This window comes from Piliocolobus tephrosceles, chromosome 17 (assembly GCF_002776525.5).
Source record: "Piliocolobus tephrosceles isolate RC106 chromosome 17, ASM277652v3, whole genome shotgun sequence".
Lineage (NCBI taxonomy): Eukaryota > Metazoa > Chordata > Mammalia > Primates > Cercopithecidae > Piliocolobus > Piliocolobus tephrosceles.
The window spans coordinates 23,337,713-23,357,543 of record NC_045450.1 but is presented as its reverse complement, the minus strand read 5'-3'; the positions used below and the strand labels follow the sequence as shown (position 1 = coordinate 23,357,543).

The 19,831-nt window shown below is 43.1% G+C and overlaps 1 protein-coding gene across 5 annotated transcripts in view; it reads left to right on the top strand.

The window, feature by feature from the left end:
* ARHGAP17 (Rho GTPase activating protein 17) overlaps window positions 1–19,831 on the top strand; it is a 97,236-nt gene that overhangs the window by 44,525 nt on the left and 32,880 nt on the right. For all 5 annotated transcript variants that reach the window (XR_002726521.2, XM_023192917.3, XM_023192921.3 and 2 more), the window contains exons 4-12: window positions 678–751; window positions 2,495–2,606; window positions 2,845–2,921; window positions 6,930–7,041; window positions 10,983–11,051; window positions 11,210–11,291; window positions 16,204–16,331; window positions 17,897–18,008; window positions 18,571–18,652. Coding sequence is in view for 4 of the 5 variants with exons in the window: in XM_023192917.3 (XP_023048685.2) it covers window positions 678–751; window positions 2,495–2,606; window positions 2,845–2,921; window positions 6,930–7,041; window positions 10,983–11,051; window positions 11,210–11,291; window positions 16,204–16,331; window positions 17,897–18,008; window positions 18,571–18,652 (848 nt within the window). In the remaining variant the exon portion in view is untranslated. The remainder of the gene's footprint in view (window positions 1–677; window positions 752–2,494; window positions 2,607–2,844; window positions 2,922–6,929; window positions 7,042–10,982; window positions 11,052–11,209; window positions 11,292–16,203; window positions 16,332–17,896; window positions 18,009–18,570; window positions 18,653–19,831) is intronic.

The window sequence follows — 19,831 nt, the reverse complement described above, 5'->3', positions numbered from 1 at the left end:
CGTATCAGGATAACCATTTAGAGAGCAAGGTCTATTTCTCTCTCATGTCCCTAGTGCCTTGAACATAGTGTGCTTTGATTCATTAATAATAATAGAAACAGGCTGGGTGTGGTGGTTCACGCCTGTAATCCCAACACTTTGGGAGGCTGAGGCACGCAGATTGCTTGAGCTCAGGAGTTCGAGATCAGTCTGGTCAGGATACCCCATCTCTACCAAAAATACAAAAATTAGCTGGGCATGGTGATGCAGGCCTGTAATCCCACCTACTTCAGTGGCTAAGGCGGGGGAGTTGCTTGAACCTGGAAGGTGGAGGATCATGCCACCGCATTGCAGCCTGGGTGACAGACTGAGACCCTGTCTCAAAAAAGCAAACAAAAATAATGATAAGCAGAAGAACAGCAACAGCAATAATAATAACAGCTAACGTTTACTGAATACTTACAATGTGTTAGGTACTTGATATACTTTCTTTAGTCAACAGATAGCCCCAAACTGAAACAGAGAGATCATCATACAACTAATACCTATGAGACCAGAACCTGAACCCAGACAGGCTGTCTCCCACCTGTGTAATTTGCCTGGAAGGAGAAATTATTGAATGATGTTCTGAAAAAGATCATTGAGAATGGGTATCAAATAATAATGAGAAAAAACACACACTGTCTTCTGTCTTCCAGAAAAAACTGCCTCTGACAGCTCTCGCTCAGAATATGCAAGAAGCATCAACGCAGCTGGAAGACTCTCTCCTGGGGTAAGAGTTGCTGCCTTCAGAGTGCCAAGCGCCATGTGGGTTGGTGGAAGTGGCTGAGCCAGGTGGTGTATGTAGGACCTGTGAGAGGGACTGTGAGCATTGATGGCATGGCTCATCTGCTAGGAGACTAGCTCAGACTCTTTGGGAGAAAGTGGGGTCAAGGCCGCTGGGTTGCTGGAGAACCTTTCTTTTAGTAGGTGTCAGGCTGGAGTTGGATGGCAGAAAGGGCCATTAACAAAAAAGCAACTGATAGGATCAATGCCTATTCTCCTAATCTTGGACAGAAAGAACCTGGTCCCTTCTGTGTTCCAGGTGTTAGCTCAGATTTAGAAACTCTGACCAGACCCTTTCAGTTCTTAGAGTCACATCCTTTACACGTGGTCACCAAAACATCCATGGTAGTTATCTAAAAAGAGTGTATTTTCTGAATTATTGAATTTTTTTTTTTACAATTGGCATGTATTCTTTAAATAATTTTAAAATACAGGTAAGAACAAAGCAGTTTTTATTGTAGGAGGGAAGGTATACCCTTCCCTCTGTCTGCTCCTGCCGTGAGGCTGGTATCCTCTAGCCCTGTCTGCTCTCTCTGGCTGTGAAGTAGGCCCTGCTTCCCAGCGGGGTGAGACCTTCAGGCTTTTCAGTCCATTTCTCAGCATCTGCAGTTCTCTCGCTGTCCTTTGGAGAATAGTTTCCTCCCACTCTTCACCATTTCTTTCTCCTGTCTGCTGCCATGTTTGGGGACCCTGGGAGGAGCATGGCCTGTGCCCACCTGTCAGCATCCTCCTTCCCTCGAGCCTGGAAGTTTTTCCTGTTGGTGCTTCCTCATTCTATGGCCATCCTCATCACACCAGAGTGATACTGTGTGCTAGCATGGTTATAAGTGTTTTCCAAGTAATAGCTCATTTAATCCTCAAAACAACCTAGGAGGTAGGTAGGTCATACCAGCACTTAGAACCATGTTAACACACAACATCACTCCCGTTTTACAGACGAGGTTACTGACAGAGAGGGCAGGGAAATTGCCTGAGACTACACAGCGGGAGAAGAGCAAAGCCTGTATTCAGACTTGGGCAGCTTGGCACCAGAGAGCATGTTCCTGACTACGACACCATGGCCACCCCACACCAGTGCCACATACATTTGTGGTGTCAAAAGGATCCCACAGAGAGCTTGCAGGGGAAGGCGGGAAGGAAAGGAGAGGAGGGAGGGATAGGGACTGTGGAGTTATATCACTGCACATGTACTTTGTATGATATCAGCTGCATGTTTGCAAGAACACTAAAAGGAAACGTGATATTCATGTAACAGGGCCCTTAAGTATTAGCCGGCTATCTCATCTGCGTAGCAGAAAGGGAGCCTGGCCGAGGCTGGCCTCAGAGACATAAGATAACATGTAATGACCTTAATGTCTAATTTAAAAGAGTTTCAGAGTATTTTGTGAACACTTGGTTTTCACCTGACTTGAGAATCTAATTCTTGAATAATTTGTTATCTCACTGTTCACACATCCCTCTGTCACCCCCACACACAAAGTGCGTGCCTGAGACAGTCATTTTTATTTTAAAGCACATATCTGTGGACTCATGTTTTAGGCAACACCCTAAATTTATAATATTTTAAAGGCTGTGTTAGGTAGCACCCTAATGCGTTCCTGTCACATGGCAAGCAGTGCTGCATCCACATGATAATCCAGTGCCTGATTCATGAGCACATGCTCTTTGTTGGGGTGTCTTGTTTTTAAAGGAAGATGCTGGAGACGTGTGGAGATGCTGAGAATCAGCTGGCTCTGGAGCTCTCCCAGCACGAAGTCTTTGTTGAGAAGGAGATCGTGGACCCTCTGTACGGCATAGCCGAGGTGGGTGCTTCACCGTGCAGCACGGAAGAGCCAAGAGTGGTGTGGGCTGGACAGTGAATGTTAAAATTTTAACAGTAGTTGCTGGCTTTAACATACACTTCTTTTTGGAAATACGGGGAGTCAATCGAAGGTACAAAATCCTTTGCCTTAGAGAAAAAACGTTTGTAAACACTGTCCTTTAAAATGGTTGACCTAAAAGCCCCGAAGTGCATCCCATTTGGTGTGTTCTTCTTTTTAGGTGGAGATTCCCAACATCCAGAAACAGAGGAAACAGCTTGCAAAATTGGTGTTAGACTGGGATTCCGTCAGAGCCAGGTAACAGACGGCTTGAGACAGCAACGCAGCATTGTGTCCCATTCCCAGCACCGGGGAAAGGAAGACCACTGACAGTAGACACAATAGAAGTGGTCACCAATTTGTGCATTTGACCCCCAGACTGGGTGCCAGCCTGCCAGCACTCCCTATAGGCCTCGTTCTCCCAAGCGTGGCAGTGGGGTTGTCATTAGACCATCCTGTTCTTAGTGAGCCAGCAGTGAAAGGAAATAATCTAAGGAAAATGAAGTGAGTATATTTAACGGCAGAGGGAATGGTGGCAGTTCTGAGAGCCCAACTCTTAAGAGTGTAGGAATAAACACATCTGTGGCCCTAACAGCTCATGAGGGTCCCGCTGTGTCACAAACCCTGTGTACTTGTAATACCTTCAGTACCAAGAAAGGAGGCACTCACATGGCAGGAACTCATGTAAACCAATGTAGCCAAATCAACGCTGTTGATGTGGGGACTGATGTCAGCGAAGGAGTCTGTCATGATTCAGGCAGGACTGCTCCCTCTGCTCTGTCCTTGATGGAGTTTTTTGGCTTTTTTCTTTCCTTGTTTTTTTTTTTTTTTTTTTTTGAGACAAGGTCTTGCTCTGTTGCACCAGACTGGTGCGATCCTAGCTTACTGCTGCCTCAAACTCCCAGGTTCAAGTGATCCTCCTACTGCAACATCCCAAGTAGCTGGGACTACAGGCACATGCCACAGCACCCAGCTACTTTTTAAAATTTTTTGTGGAGATGGTGTCTAGCTGTGTTGCCCAGGCTGGTCTTGAACTTCTGGCCTCAAGTGATCCTCCCACCTTGGCCTCCCAAAGCACTGGGATTACAGCCATGAGCCTTGGTACCTGGCCTTCCGTGGAGTTTCTGTCACTGACTTACATGGCTTTCTTCTCAGGCATGTGACAATTGGGAATAGGGAAACAGGCACCACCAGCCTCAGTCCTGTTTCCTGCTTTATCACAAGGTTTGACAAACCTCTTGTGTAAGGGGCTGGATAGTAAATCTTTCTGGTGCTGCAGTTGCTCCCTGTTGTAACTGCTTAACTCTGCTGTTGTAGCATAAAGGCAGCTATGAGCAATGCATACATGAATGGGCATGGCTGTGTTCCAATAAAACTTTATTTACAAAAGCAGGTGGCTTGCCTGACCCCAGCTTTGTCAGCTCTTTTCATCCTCATTGCAGTCCTGTGAAGCAGATATGATTATTTCTGTTTGACAGATGTGTGGTGATAGAGTTGTCATTTATTGAGTTCTTCTGTGTCTCATGCTTCTATTACAGATTTATGGCTCTAATAAAAGGGGTGCATTTCCTTGTTTCTAAGAAGTGGTTGAGTATTAGATGCATCACTGATTTAATATCAGGTGATTTGGAGAAAATAAACACCAGTTTATTAAATGTACAAGTCAGTTGTGAAGATGAGTTGTGATTTAAGAAATGTTGAGATGAGAAAAGGTATATTTAGGAATTCACACGTGGTGAAGACTCTGCTAGTGCAATTATCAAGTGACTTACCTGACACTTGCCACATGCCAGGGATCGAGCTACTTTCATCGTATGTCGGCCCTTTTGATTCTCCCACCAATCCATGTTCATTTGTTCATCTGTGTTTTCAACTGGTATCAACTGGGTGCTCAGTGTGCACCAGACTTTGTACTAGACTCTAAATGCATAGGCCTTTCCATGTGACTTGGAGGGAACAGGGTAGAGGTTAGTATAACATTCCCTACTTTTGAGAGGAGACTTGTTTTGCAGATAAGGGAGGGACCTGCATATATTATCTGTATGACTTGCTTTGTGCCTTCAAGAGCATAAATTGCAGTGTTAGGATTCTGACAGCAAAGTCCACTGTCTTCTGGTCGTGTGTACATGTGATGTTCTCTGTCACCTGGGCTGGAGTGCAGTGGTGTGATCATAGCTCACTGCAGCCTTAAACTCCTGGGCTCAGGGGATCCTCCTGCCTCAGCCTCTCGAGTAGCTGCATGCCACCACACCCAGCTACGTTTTTTTTTAAAGATGGAGTCTCTCTCTGTCACCCAGGCTGGAGTACAGTGGCACAATCTTGGCTCACTGCAACCAAGATGCCGGGTTCAAGCGATTCTCCTGCCTCAGGCTCCTTAGTAGCTGGGATTACAGGCATGCGCCACCACACCTGGCTAATTTTTGTATTTTTAGTAGAGACAGGGTTCCACCATGTTGACAAGGCTGGTCTCAAACTCCTGATCTCAGGTGATCTGCCTGCCTTGGCCTCCCAAAGTGCTGGGATTACAGGCGTGAGCCACTGCACCCAGCACCAGCTTTTTATTTTTAGTAGAGACAAGGTCTCGGTATGTTACCAGGCTGGTCTCAAACTCCTGGCCGCAAGTAAACCTCTCTCCTTGACCTCCCGCAGTGTTGGGATTACAGGTGTGAGTCACCATGCCTGGCCTGTATGTGTAATTGGAATCTGTGTAGCTGGGAGTGCAGGTCACCCTGCGATACATTTTTGCTCAAGAGAAAGAAGAATGTTCTAATGATTAATTAAACAAGGCAGCAAATGCTCCCACACTAAAGTTGGTTGAGCAGTATTATAGATGTTTATCTGACAGGAATTTTGCACCTCGAGTACGTGTATCCCATAGGTGATTTTAATACTGATTCTTGATCTTGCATTCACGGTCTTATTCACTTAATCACAGTAGGTGTTGGAGAAGCTAAAACAATTGAATATTTCTACTTTTACTCATTCCTCATGCTTTTCCCTGGACAAAAAGTGGTACTAAGTAGAAATCCATTATATGCCAGACATCATATGCGTGCGTATGCACTTTTCTCGCCTTTCCTCCTCATGACAATTCCGCAAGGCAGACAGTGTGAGTTTTGTAGATGAGGCAACTGAGATGCATAGAGGCTAAGTCACTAACTAGGTCACATAACTAGTTGAGATAAAGCTGAGCTCCAAACTTGGGCATGTCAGACTCTGAAGTCTATGCTGCTTTCACAATATAGCATCTCCAGTTTTGCTTTGGTGGACTTGCTGAAGCCTTTCGGTGGAGGAGTGTGTCACGTCAGGAACACGAAGTGGGCAGAACATAGCATTTTGGGGCACTGCAGCAGTCTAGAAAGTTTAGTAAGTAGCTAACATGGGTTTTCATGCTGCATTTTATAACATCTGTGTTTACATTTAAAGTGATAGAGCTTTCCACAACACCAGACATACCCATTTTCAAACAGAAGATCAAAGCACATTTGAAAATCAGAAATTGTTTTCTGTGATTATTTCCCACTTATCCCCTATTATTACTTTAGTTTCTTTTTTTTTTCTTTTTAGTGCTTTTATTGCTATTGATTAATGCCTACATTATTATTGTTATTGTTGTTTGTAGACATGGAGTCTTGCTGTGTTGTCCAGTCTGGTCTCAGACTGATCCAGCTCAAGTGATCCTCCCACCTTAGCCTCCCAAAGTGTTGGGATTACAGGCGTGAGCCACTGCACCCAGCCTGAGAGCTACACTGTTGAAGTTCTGGCTTTTACTTGCTGAAAGTAATCATAGGTCACAGATTCATAGGTCTACTATTATGGTAGTAGAAAGAGCCACAAGAAGTTCTCAGAAGCAGGAGCTGATTCCCAGTGGCACAGGGAACATTTCGGCTCAAAGCAAGAGAGCAAGGAGACCACCCTGCTGTCCTCCAGTGGCAAGGATTCCATGATTGGCCACCAAAAGAAAGGGATTCCATGGATTTTTCTCCAGTAGTGGAGTTTGTGTGAGACAAGATGTGGTTGGTTATGCTCAAAGCAGATCACTACTCCTGGCACTATGAGAGTCCTGTCATGGTGGAAAGCTAACGTCTCCTTTTGCCTGCTTCTGTTCTTAGAGGATAAGCTCAAGAGAAGTTGGCATCCTGGGCGGTGATACCCCTTCCAGGTAGAATCAGTTTTGAGGAAGGATCTATCTCCACTAGGTCCTACCTCCACCTGTTGAGTATACACAGCTGGTTCTCAAATGCTGGCAACCCCATTGTTTTGCAGGTGGAACCAAGCTCACAAATCCTCAGGAACCAACTTTCAGGGGCTTCCATCAAAAATAGATACTCTAAAGGAAGAGATGGATGAAGCTGGAAATAAAGTAGAACAGTGCAAGGTATGAGAATTCCTTGATAAATGTGTACTTGCATCTTTCTTTTCGGTTTTTGCAAATGAGGGATGAAAGTTCAAATGTAAGTTATTTAATGTTTTAAATAATGTCTATCAGAATATTTTGAATGATTTTAAAGGTAGGTTTTATTTTTTTCTTTCTTACTGTCTAAGACTCTATTATTTTATGATCAGAATAAACATTTTAAATTCAAATAGGATATTTTTAAAAACTTGACAAGATGTCTAAGCTTACTTAAAGATGAAGTCAGAAAAAAGGAAAGAAAACCATAGCAAAACATGTAATAAAGTTACAGCAATTAAAAATGCATAAGAAAATCAAAGAAAAGAAGTAAAACTGTATAAGAAGAATTAAAATAGATCAGTGAAATAGTATAGGTTTTCTGGAATGAATGCTGTAATGTAGGATTTAATATACAGCAAGTGGCTCATATATCCTTGGAGAAGATAAGGATTACTTTTAAAATGTTGCTTGAACAATTGGTTTGTAATTTGGGAGAAATAGAGCTTTTTATCTCATAAATTATAGATAAATTAGATGGTCACGTGATCTCATTCTTTCTGCATCCACCTGTGTAGATTGATGTTCATTCTGAATGTTATTTGAGGTGGTAAATTATTTGAGATGGTAAAGGAGTAGGTCTTTGGGGAGTCTCTAGACTAGAGTCTAAGTCTGCATTGACTTAGATTTTTCCTGCTCTTATTTTTCATTGTTTTAAAAAAATTATTTTTTTTTTAATTTCATGCTAATGTTAAAACTGTTATGTTTTAGTTCATTTAGGTCATGACATACTTTGCTTTTCAAAGTAGCAAACCTTGATCAGTTAACTGTAGTTAAATGACTTGTTTAAAATAATATAGTGGGTAGAAATATAATAAAAATATAAAAATAATATAGTGGGTAGAAATTAAAACTAAACTCACAAAGTTATGCCTTTGTTTTAAAAAGTTTTTTATGTTTAAAAGATGATATTCAGATACATGCTTCTAGTAAAATAATGTCACAATGGCTTATTTGTGGTCCAAAGAGTTGTAGCTTTGTCAGTATCATTTACCCAGCAGTCTTCTTAATATCTGGTCTAACCTAGCTCTTGGCTATTGCACACAAATTTGGGTAGAAGTTTGGGAAGTCATCATGAGCTGATGTCTCTTCTCTCAACTTCCACACTTGTCAGTACTTCAAATGGTAAAAACTTATGGAAATATTTTCTGCCTCCTTCTCTCTTTATGCTTACCTTGTGGGTAATTTCCTCAGATCTATGTTCTGTTTCACTGTTTTTCTCTTTAGCTGTGTCTGGTCTGCTACTCAAATAACATTGAGTTTTTAATTTCATTGACTATATTTGTCATTTCTGAAGTTCTAATTATTCAAATCTGCCCTTTTTGATACTACATTATTCTTTTCTAGTGTTTCTTGTAAATCATTTTAAATATACTTATTTGATAATTTCTGTTAATTCTGTTCTGAAATTTTCTGTGAGAGTGGTAGGAGTTTGCTTATGGTGGATTATTTCCTCATGTGTTTTGTAATTATTGTGAAGTAATTTTAAGAGGGGCTTTATCTGTGGGACTATCAGGGATTGGGAATGAGGCTTACCAGAGAGTATTACCAGTCCACGTCCATTTTTAATTAAACTGAAATCAGTTTGGGGTTTCTGGGACCACATGTCAGTAAATTTAAACTTCAAACCCTCATGAAAGCAGGTCTATGTTTGTGAAATCTCTCGGCCAATGTTTCTCAGACCTAAAGCCCATTTCAAAACAGATGTACTTCCCTGTCATTTCCATGTGATGCTAAGTGCATTTGTTCTAATCTGTTCTTTCATTTAGAGTACAGTTCTTCAGGAATCTTATCTTTACGCATGATACATGTATACTTGTTTCTCCTTACCAGGCCCCAAAGCTTCAAACACCTTGGTCACCAAGACTGGCACAAACCTGCCCCAGGTCATCCCCAGCTTCCATTGATGCTTAGCTTTCCGACTTTTTCTTTCTTTCTGCTTCTTTTTCTTCTTTCTCTCTTTGTGTGTATGTGTGTGTATGGTGGGGTTGAGGGGAATCAAGGAATTTACTTTATTGCTTTCCCAGTTATTCTAAAAGGATGTTCATTACTCCTAACTAGCATTTCCAGGTTTTTATCATAAATGGGAGGCCCTTCACATTAATTTGTGTACCTTGATGCCAAAAACAGAAGTCATTACATTAAAAAAAAAAAAAACTCTCTCTACATATGTATTTTCCAGCATATAAATGTTCATATATATAATTCCTATGTATATTTATATTTGAAGATTGAAAGTACATACCTAATTGCCTAATCTGTCACTTAAAATTTTTTTTTTGGGCAGGTGCAGTGGCTCACGTCTGTAATCGTAGCACTTTGTGAGGCTGAGGGGGGAGGATCACTTGAGGTCAGGAGTTCAAAACCAGGCTGATCAACATGACGAAACCCCATCTCAATTAAAAAATAGAAAAATATTAGCTGAGCGTGGTGGCGTGCGCCTGTAGTCCCAGCTACTCAGGAGGCTAAGGCAGGAGAATCGCTTGAACCTGGAGATGGAGATTGCAGTGAGCCGAGATTGCGCCACTGGACTCCAGACTGGGCTACAGTGCAAGCAAGACTCCATCTCAAAAAAAAAAAAAAAAAAAGGTTTTTGTGTTTTTTTTTTTTTTTTTTACTTAGAGACTAGATCTAGCCCTGTTGTCCAGGCTGGTCTCAAATTCCTGGCTCCAAGCAATCCTCCCACCTCAGCCTCCCAAAGTGCTGGGATTGTAAGTGCGAGCCACCACACTCAGCCTGTCACTGTTTACAAGATTATTTAAGTTTTATATATGTAACTAATTTACATTAGGTTATGAAAACGTGTAAAACAGTATACTATGACGTCTTCCGTCCACCATTATCCTCCTTCTGCCTCATTTCCATTGCTCCCAGTAGGTAATAACTGCTACTAATTTCTTGTTTTTTTCATCAAGACATATTTTTATACATATGTGACAATAACAATATGACATTGCTGAGTGTGGTGACTCATGCCTGTAATCCTAGCACTTTGGGAGGCTGGGTTGGGCGGATCACTTGAGGCCAGGAGTTTGAGACCAGCCTGGCCAACATAGCAAAACCTTGTCTCTACCAAAAATACAAGAAGTATGCTGGCACACGCGTGTAATCCCAGCTACTAGGGTGGCTGAGACAGGAGAATTCCTTGAACCCAGGAGGTGGAGGTTTCAGTGAGCTATGATTGTGCCACTGCACTTCAGCCTGGGTGACAGAGTGAGACTCTGTCTCAAAATAAAAATAAAAACAAAATAAAAATATGACATACTCTTCCACCCCTTTTTTTGTTTTTTGTTTTTTTTGAAGACGGAGTCTCACACTGTTGCCCAGGCTGGAGTGCAGTGGCACAGTCTCGGCTCACTGCAAGCTCCACCTCCCAGGTTTCAGGCCATTCTCCTGCCTCAGCCTCCCGAGTATCTGGGACTACAGGCGCCCGCCACTACGCCTGGCTAATTTTTTGTATTTTTGGTAGAGACAGGGTTTCACCGTGTTAGCCAGGATGGTCTCGATCTCCTGACCTTATAATCCACCCACCTCAGCCTCCCAAAGTGCTAGGATCACAGGTGTGAGCCACTGTGCCCGGCCATTCCACCCGTTTTTAAACCCAAATGTTAATACACCATAAGTAATGCTCTGTACTTTGCTTCTTAACCAGCTGTGTTAAAAATGTATCTTGGAGATCTTTCTGTGTCAGTCATGTGAGAAGCTTCCTTATTCTTTCCGTATGGTTGTACCAGGCAGTTGTTGGACATTTAATCTGTGGCGCTTTGCATCACTTTTTCATCTAAGAGCTCACAGAGATTGTTCTCAGGTGCCATTTTGTTTCACTTCTTTTTTCTTCAGTAACGTCTCCTCTTCCATTTACCCAGGATCAACTTGCAGCCGACATGTACAACTTTATGGCCAAAGAAGGGGAGTACGGCAAATTCTTTGTTACGGTAAGCAGCTTCCCTTGACAAAATGTTAAAGCGTTGTTAAAATGGAGTCATTTTAGCTTTTTTGCAAAAGATTTCATTTTTAGTTTTGCTCAGCCATTGTGTGTGTGTCCATCCGATGCTAACGTTACTTTTGTTTTTGAATGTGGGTCTGTTCTCAGTTATTAGAAGCCCAAGCAGATTACCATAGAAAAGCATTAGCAGTCTTAGAAAAGACCCTTCCCGAAATGCGAGCCCATCAAGGTAATGTAACCCGCGTGCGGCTGATGCTTCCTTCTTGCCTTTGCCACCTCTGCCTGGGTTCTTCTTCACCCTGACTCCTCTGCATGCACGTCCTTGGGATAAAGCTTCTCTGCCTAGGAGGGTACTGTTTCCCAGCATAATTTCATCTTCCTTGCTGCATTCTCTAACTTCTTCCAAACCCAAATTAACACACTAATAGAACATTCGTAGTTCTTCTGAAACCTTCAGTTGAAGAGAAAGCTGGCCTCTTTGGGGGAGTGCCTATGTGTTCTCCCATCTTCTAGAGGCTTGAAAAAGTCCAGCATTGAATGATCCTTTTGCACATCAGTTATTTGTTCCACAGGACTTAATTCTGGCCGTGTGACTCTGAGAGCATCCATTCTAGGGAAGATATTTTGGACTTCCAACAGAGAAGCCAGTACTTGATGCCACATCATGCACGTCACACTTAACAACAAGTGTGATTGAATCCTAAGACCGTGGTCACTTCTTTCAGACTCCTCCTTTGTCTTTATACTAAGCTTTTGTTCTTGTCAGCACTAATATTTTGCCTGTCATATTCAAGCACACTGCAGATTTTATCTGCAAGTTAGGTGCAGACTGAACTTTCCCCTTATGTTGAGTTTTAAGTTGGGCATCTAAAGCTTTTTTTTTTTTTTTCTCCCTAAAGTTTTTGATGCTATGTCTCTCTGATTTACCATTAGAGCATTTACTGGCAGAGATGGCACAAGTGGTTGAGTCAGAAATTGCTCAGCCATCCTTGGATCTATTTCACCTGTGGTATATACCTGACATTTGGAGCTTATGCTCCTCTGCAAAACCACTGGTCTTGAGCTAACAGCTGAGTAGGATGACTTCGTGATTTTGAGACTGAGCATGTGTGTGTGGTGTGTGTGTGTGTGTGTGTGTTGCGGGGGGGGAGTGTGGTTTGTGGAGGTGCATACATACCAGCACCTTCAAGAATGCCACTTCTTCTCCCCCTGAATTCCAAGAGATCCTCACAGGTTCTGGCTTTGTGCCTGAAAGGTTTTGGATTATGGAATTATAAAATTTTATGTCTTGACTGATCAGATAGTCACCTCTTCAGCATTCTCAGGTGCAGTGTGTCTGATATTCTCAGCCATTGCCCTTGCCTTCCCAAATAATCAAGAGTCCTAGTTCATGGAGGATAGCGTTGAGTCACAATGCAAAGGAATGAGGTCTCTGGAAAATGTTCCCACCTTGCTAGGGACCGACTCCAAGTTCAGAGCATCAAGAAAATATATTTATGAGATATCTGCTGTGGGCTGGGCCCCGCATAGGACAAAATAGTAGACAGATCATCGTAACCTTTGAGTGACTTAGAGTCTGATTTGAAAGAGGTGATTAACAAGAGGAAAAACAAGAAGATTGGATTTTTTGAGCATTTTTTTTTTAAGAGACAAGATCTCACTCTGTTGCCCAGGCTAGACTAGAACTCTCATTCTATTTTTTTTCCCAAGGGTATTTTCCCTAGAGAAATATGTCAGGAAGCCCTGGAGAGCAGGGATGGGGCAGGGAAGAGGTTAGGATGGAACAGCCCGTGGAGGAAGTGCGATTTGTCCTTCTTGCTGAGGTCACCCTTCACGAAGTTGCAGTTCAACCCCTCCCACCACTGCCTGTCCTTGTACCTGCCTCTCACCTTAGTTCTATCTCTTCTTTCCTTGCTGTCTTCTCTGTTTTCAGAAAGACTTAGCTTGTCCTTACTATAAAAAAAAGTGTGACCTCCCTCCACGACCCCCTCAACTCCGTGGACTCCGTTGTCACATTCGTGGTCAGTTGATGGTAATCTGGTGCCTTCCTGACCTGAACACAACACCCTGTTGAATCTGGTTCTCCTTCATTTTTTCTGGTGGGCACTTCAGATGACCCCTTCCTGCCTGCCACCTGTATTTTCTTACCACCTTCCCACCCCTGAGTCCTTTGCAGTCTTGTGTCTACCCCCAATCACTCTGCTGTTTAGGAAAAAGCACAGCATACTGCAGTTTTCAAAGGAGCAGCAACCACCCGTCAGATCCTGGCATTTGACCCAACATGGGCCATCTCTTCTTTGTTCACGTTTATCTCCTTGCACCACTTGACTACTTCTCTCATTGTGAGGACTCTGCATCGCTCCATTTCTTTTTAAAAATTTTTCTTCAAGAAGGATTATATATTGTTCTATTTCTGTCTTCTACCCAGAAGTCAGCCTTTCTGAGGTCCAGTCCTTGCTCCTTTGTTCTCTCTCCCACCCTCACTTCCTCGCCCCCTTTCCCCTAGAAATCCCTTCACTTGGACAACTTTGCCTCTTACCTGCATTTTAATCCTTGCAGCGTCCTAAGCATCGGTTCCCTCTGATGAACAGCCCTCATCTTAAACTCAAAAAGCAAACCAGTTCTCTCCCCACACCAACTGTCCCTTTCTCCCTTCTTGTCTCCCTCATATCACCTTTCCCCAAGTGATTCAGATCTTACCCTTGGAACCCTTTTCTCCTTCCTCTCTTCCATCCAGTGCCTAAGTTCTGTCCATTTTGCCCTAGGCTCTGCCATCCTTTCTTCCCCTGGCCTGCTCTGCTCCATGCTCTCACGGCCTTGGCGTGAACTTGGGATAAGATGTAAATTCCCAGACTCACAATTCCTGATCTTTTCTCAGCCGATTGCCCCTCACAAAGATATGTTAGCCCATTTTTCAGCCTGTTTAATCTTTTTCCATCTCAGGAGACCCCCTCCAACCTCACTTCCTTTGAGAAGCCTTCTCTGACAACTTAAGCCAATGGCAAACACTTTGCCTCCTGATTTGTGCCAGCATTTATTGTCTACACCAGAAGTCGCAAACAGCCATATCTTTAAAAATTGTTAAAAGTTGGTCGTCATCATGTGAAAACCAGATGCTTTGATGTAACAATCCTGATTTCTGGCTTCTGAAAGTTGAGAACATCTGGCAACACTGGCTCTGCTTTCCCTCGTGGCAGTGTTGGTTTGGTACGGAGGAGTGGTTATCGCCTGTCGGCAGATCGTGCACTCCCAACAGGATTCGTGCCCCTGTGCTACCTAACTGGCTCCTCTAGACAATTGCATTTGCGACCCTCATCTATACCATCGATCTGTCATGACTTAGCAAATATGTCTTGTCTCGTTACTGATTGTTCTGTGTTTACATGTTTGTCTTATATTCCCTTCACAATTCAGTTGCCCTCTCCCTGAGGGTGGGGAGTCTCTGTGAACTTCACATGTCTCCTAGAGTACTGGCACATAGTAGGTCTGTTGTTTAAGAGGCCAGTGCCTGAGGTGGAGTTTGCCTTATGACTTGCTTCTAGGTCAGTGGTTCTCACTTGTACCCCCTGCCAACATTATACCAGGCTTGGGGGTGGGATCCACTGTATCCAATGTTTACTAGAAAGTTCTAGCAGAGGTTTGAAGCATGCCCACCCCTTAACGTTACAGGGTTGGGCTTGTGGTGAAGGCAGTGGCAGGTGTCATTTGCAGAACTCCCCTGGGTGATTCCAGTGTATCCCCTAGTGGAAGGCTCACGTGGCCATTTTTAGCCTGTATTGTGAATCATTGCTTTAGATAAAAGGGACAAAGTATTTCAGGTAAGGTTTGACCTCTGGGAAGGTCCAGACCCCCGGATGCATTTTCTCTTGGAAATTCCCCTGGCTGGTGCTGGGCTCCCCACAATTGTGAGACTGGCTGGTGGCCTGCACCTCATTTTTGTCCCCTACCTCCCTTTCCCTCACCCCTTTCTTCAGTCTTTACCTCTTGCTCTTTCCATCCATTTTTACCTTTCCACAAACTCTCGGTTCTATGGTTTTGCGGGATTTTATTTTTCTTCCTTCCCCATGTGCAAATCATGAGGGCCTCTATCCCTGCTATGACATAGGAGAGAGTGTAAGAGGACACACTGGAGTACATACTGCCTTCTTCCAACCCAGCTTTCTAACAGCAGAGCTGCTAAGGGACCAGTGGCTAGTAAAGGTGCAGAGAAGGACATGAACCCTTCCTGTTGTTGGAAAGATTTAAGTGTTTCTCCCTGGAGCAGTTTTCACAACTGATTTGCCCTCCTTTGCTTCTGCGAGCTGCTCAGATAGCATGGTATCTCTGCAGCTTGCACAGGCAGGCCAAACTCAACCAGATACTTCTTACTCTAATTCATATGTCCATTCTCTAAATTCTTCTTTCTATTTTACTGCTTCATTGTATTTGTGCTAAGCTGCGTCATGACCTGAAGATAATCTAAAATATGGCTTTCCTGCCGTCAGCATAGCCTTCAGCTGCTTTAGGGCTGCAGATACTGCATTTCTTTCCACTCAGAATTTTTCGGAGCTGTTTGGGGATGCGGCGTTCTGAAGCACTGCATGCCGTGGAGATGTCGCATCTGATGGAGAGTAACTGCAACGTGGAGAGTTCACGTTGGCCATCTCCAGTCTTGTATGACAGATGCTTAACTTGTGTTTGAAATTTTCAGAGATTATTTCCATTTTTTCATAGCAGAGAGTCTATTTCTTGTCCTCTAGCTAGAAGGCTTTGCATGGCTAGAATAAATTTCTTTTCAACGAAACAGTATGCTCTGGCGAATCTTCCTTTTAGTGCAAGGCAGCCCACTAAACCCACTGGCGTGTGTTACTGAAGCGTGGTGCAGGTGCAGTGCGCCACTGCAGCTTCTGGGCAGCCTGAGTTGGGTGCCATCTAGGTGCGCTCAGGCTTCTGTTCCACAAGTAACTGTCCCAGCCTGGTCCATAGTTTGTGCTGCTCCAGTAGATGGCAAATAACAAAAGCAAATAGAACAGATGTGTCCCCTCTTCCCAGAGCCTCAGCTACCAGTCTGCTAGAAAAGTGCATTGGGTAGTTTGGGGAGAAAATAGGTTGGTAATGCCATGAGTTTGTTGGGTGTCTAACTGAACAATTTGCTGCTCTAGATAAGTGGGCGGAAAAACCAGCCTTTGGGACACCCCTGGAAGAACACCTGAAGAGGAGCGGGCGCGAGATTGCGCTGCCCATTGAAGCCTGTGTCATGCTGCTCCTGGAGACGGGCATGAAGGAGGAGGTGAGGGGAGCTTCGTGATCCTGTGCACCAAGTCTCCGTGCCCCTTTTTCTGCCCAGAGCACCATGCTCCCCACCAGCCCCCTGTCCGCCCCTCCCTTAGTTATACAGCCGTTGTCTGTTTTGTGTAAAACACTGGCTTTCAAGCTTTTGTCACCATGATCCATACTTTAAATTGCAACCCTGGTCCTTATGATACCTATCTGCCTGTGAATGAAACAAAGGTTTTACAGAACAATATTTATCTTTCCTGCTTGTGGTACACCCTGACCTCTTCGTGTCCTGTTTGATTGTTTCATTTAAAACTCCGGTTGTGATTTGTGACAGTAGATTTCGTGACACACTAATGGGCTAATGAGCTTTAGTTTGCATAGTATTATGCAATTTTTTTGGGTGGGGATCATTTACATACTCAATTTTACAGGATTTTTACCCCAAACCTCCCATGAACCAAATAAGGGAGTTTTTATTACTCTTCTTGTATAAATAAGGAAGTCAGCATGCAGGGAGTTTACACCAGGTCAGAGCCAGAATCAAAATGCAAGATTTTTTTCCCCCTTTTTAAAACTTTGTATTGAACTAGAACGTACACACAGAAAAGCATACATATCACAGGTGCACAGCTTGATGCACTTGCATGACTAAACCCACCCATGGAATTGGCACTCAGATCAAAGAACACCCCGGAAGCTGTCCTTGTGTTTGCTTCCAGCCACTCCCCTTCTAACAGCTTAGGTTGGTGCTTCTTGTCTGGGGCCAGATTTGCTCCCCAGGAGACATTTGTCAAAGTCTGGAGGTATTTTTGATCATGACAACTGAGAAGAGGAGGTGTTACTGTCATCTAGTAGTAGATAGAGGCCATGTGTGTGCGTCCATTCTCACACTGCTGTAAAGAACTACCTGAGACTGGATAATTTATGATGAAAAGGGCTTTAACTGACTCACAGTTCCACAGGCTCTACAGGAAGCATGGCTGGGGAGGCCTCAGGAAACTTACAGTCATGGCGGCAGGTGAAGGGGAAGCAGGCACAGTGTTGACATGGTGGAGCAGGAGGGAGAGAGCGAGCGCGCGTGCAAAGGGGGAGTTGCCACACACTTTCAAACAACCAGATCTTGTGAGAGCTCACTCACTATCACAAGAACAGCAAAGGGGAAATCCACCCCCATGATCCGGTCACCTCCCACCAGGCCCTGCCTTCAACACTGGAGATCATAATTCCACATGAGATTTGGATGGGGACACAGAGCCAAACCACATCACCATGGATGCTGCTAAACATCCCACAGGGCACAGGACAACCTCCAACAAAAAATAATCCAACCGAAAATGTCTGTAGTGCTGAGGTCAAGAAATTCTGCCTAGATTAATTTTCTTCCTGCCTGTCCCTGTGCTTGGGCACATGCTCAGCCCTCGTCATTCCTCCTGACAGCCCTGCGGGGCAGGCAGTACCACCGCCGCCATAGATAAGAGCTGAGCAGAAGTCGGGAAATCCCCATCCAAACACACTGCCGCTTAGTCTGAGTCTCCTAACCTGCTCTTGATGCTGATGGCTTTTCATTATCTTTAGGGCCTTTTCCGAATCGGGGCTGGGGCCTCCAAGTTAAAGAAGCTGAAAGCTGCTTTGGACTGTTCTACTTCCCACCTGGATGAGTTCTATTCAGACCCCCATGCTGTAGCAGGTGAGTGCCAGAGACTGTCTGCAAATCCAGTCACCCTCAAGGCAGTGGGTAGGTTCTGTCTCAGACAGATGGTCAGGTAAAATCCAATTGCAATTATCAGTTTAAGCGACAAAACCAAAGTGGCCTCTTGCTACAATTCCTTAGTGTATATTAATGTAATGTTCACATGTGTCTTCTTTACTCCTTTTTGTTTTTCTGTTTTCTTGATGATTAAAGGAGGAAGTAGCTTATAATGCAAATATGTGGAGACATACTTGTATTTTCTTCCCATCTTTCATAGTCTCCCCCCAACAAATTAATATCTACCCAGAGAAATGATGTCTATTAAGGAAATGACTTTAAAACTAAATTTATTGGTAATTAATCTCTTAAAACATTGTTTTTGCAAGAGATTGAATTTATTTTATGAACATTTTAGTCTAACCACTCTTGCCAACTTACGATTTGTTATATACGCCTTGGAAGATTGTAATTGAGATCATTTCGATCTGCAAAATAATATGTCCCAAGATTCTTAGCCTTACTCCTTTTTCATACTCAAAGAGAGTGTTAATGATTTCAGGTGCTTTAAAATCCTATTTACGGGAATTGCCTGAACCTTTGATGACTTTTAATCTGTATGAAGAATGGACACAAGTTGCAAGGTAAGTGTAAAGAACGCAGAGTTGTAAAGGGAATGATGTGATATTGTGCCCTATTTGTAAATCATTTTATTCTCAGGGATCATAACATTAAAATAGCATATTTGTTAAATAATACATGTCTCAGCTCTTATTTATGTTTAGAATAAAAATATCGAGTAATGTAATTATTAATATAGGAAAGTCACCACTTAGGCATTGGTTTAAATTTGTGTTACGTGGATGAAGACATAGAGTGGTATCCATATTAATGGATTTGCAAATTTCTAGCCCCCTTTATGTTGAAGAAAGCCCTGTAACCGTGGATACGGGTTATGCTGACCCGTGGCAGTGTACCTTTTTAGCTGTATGCAAACTTGCCTGTGCAGTGATACAGTTGGCCTTTAAATAGCATGAGGATTAGCAGCAGTGATACACTACATAATTGCAAATTCAAGTAATACTTTTAACTCCCTCAAAACAACTAATAGCATACTGTTGACTGGAAGCCTTACTGATAACGTAGTCAATTAACACATATTTTGTATGTTGTATGTATTATATACTGTATTCTTGCAATAGAGTAAGTTAGAGAAGAAGTACTATTAAGAAAATTGTAAGGAGGAGACAATCTGTTTAGTATTCATTAAAGGGAAGTGGATCATCTTAAAGGTCTTCATCCTTGTTGTCTTCATGTTGCGTCGGTTGAGGAAGTAGAGAAAGTGAAGGGGTTGGTCTTGCTGTTTCAGGGGTGGCAGTTCATCTGTGAGTTTTTCACAGATCTCCAGGAATTTTCCTATATGTTTATTGAAAAAATTGCATGTAAGTGGATCCTTTGTTGTCAGCTGTATAATGATGACATTAATATTTACTGAGCATTTTCTTGTGCTCAGTACTGTGCTCATCTTTGTAGCTATTACCTCCTGTAATCTTTAATTAACATTGTAAAAGGCAGATGATAATGTGATCCACATTTTACAGAGAGGAAACCGAGGCTTGGGAGGGAACAGGGCCAGGATAGTAGCAAGTAATTGGGAGAGCTAGAATTCAAACCAGACACCCAAATTCTATGTTTCTCTTTGTCCCTTTCCCTCCACCCTTAGCTTCAGTTTGTCTAGGAACAGTTGATTTTAAGCAGGACAGCTTTGTTTTAAAAGCCTAAAGGCTTCTGCTTGGCAGGCCAGCCCACCTCCTTGTCTTTTT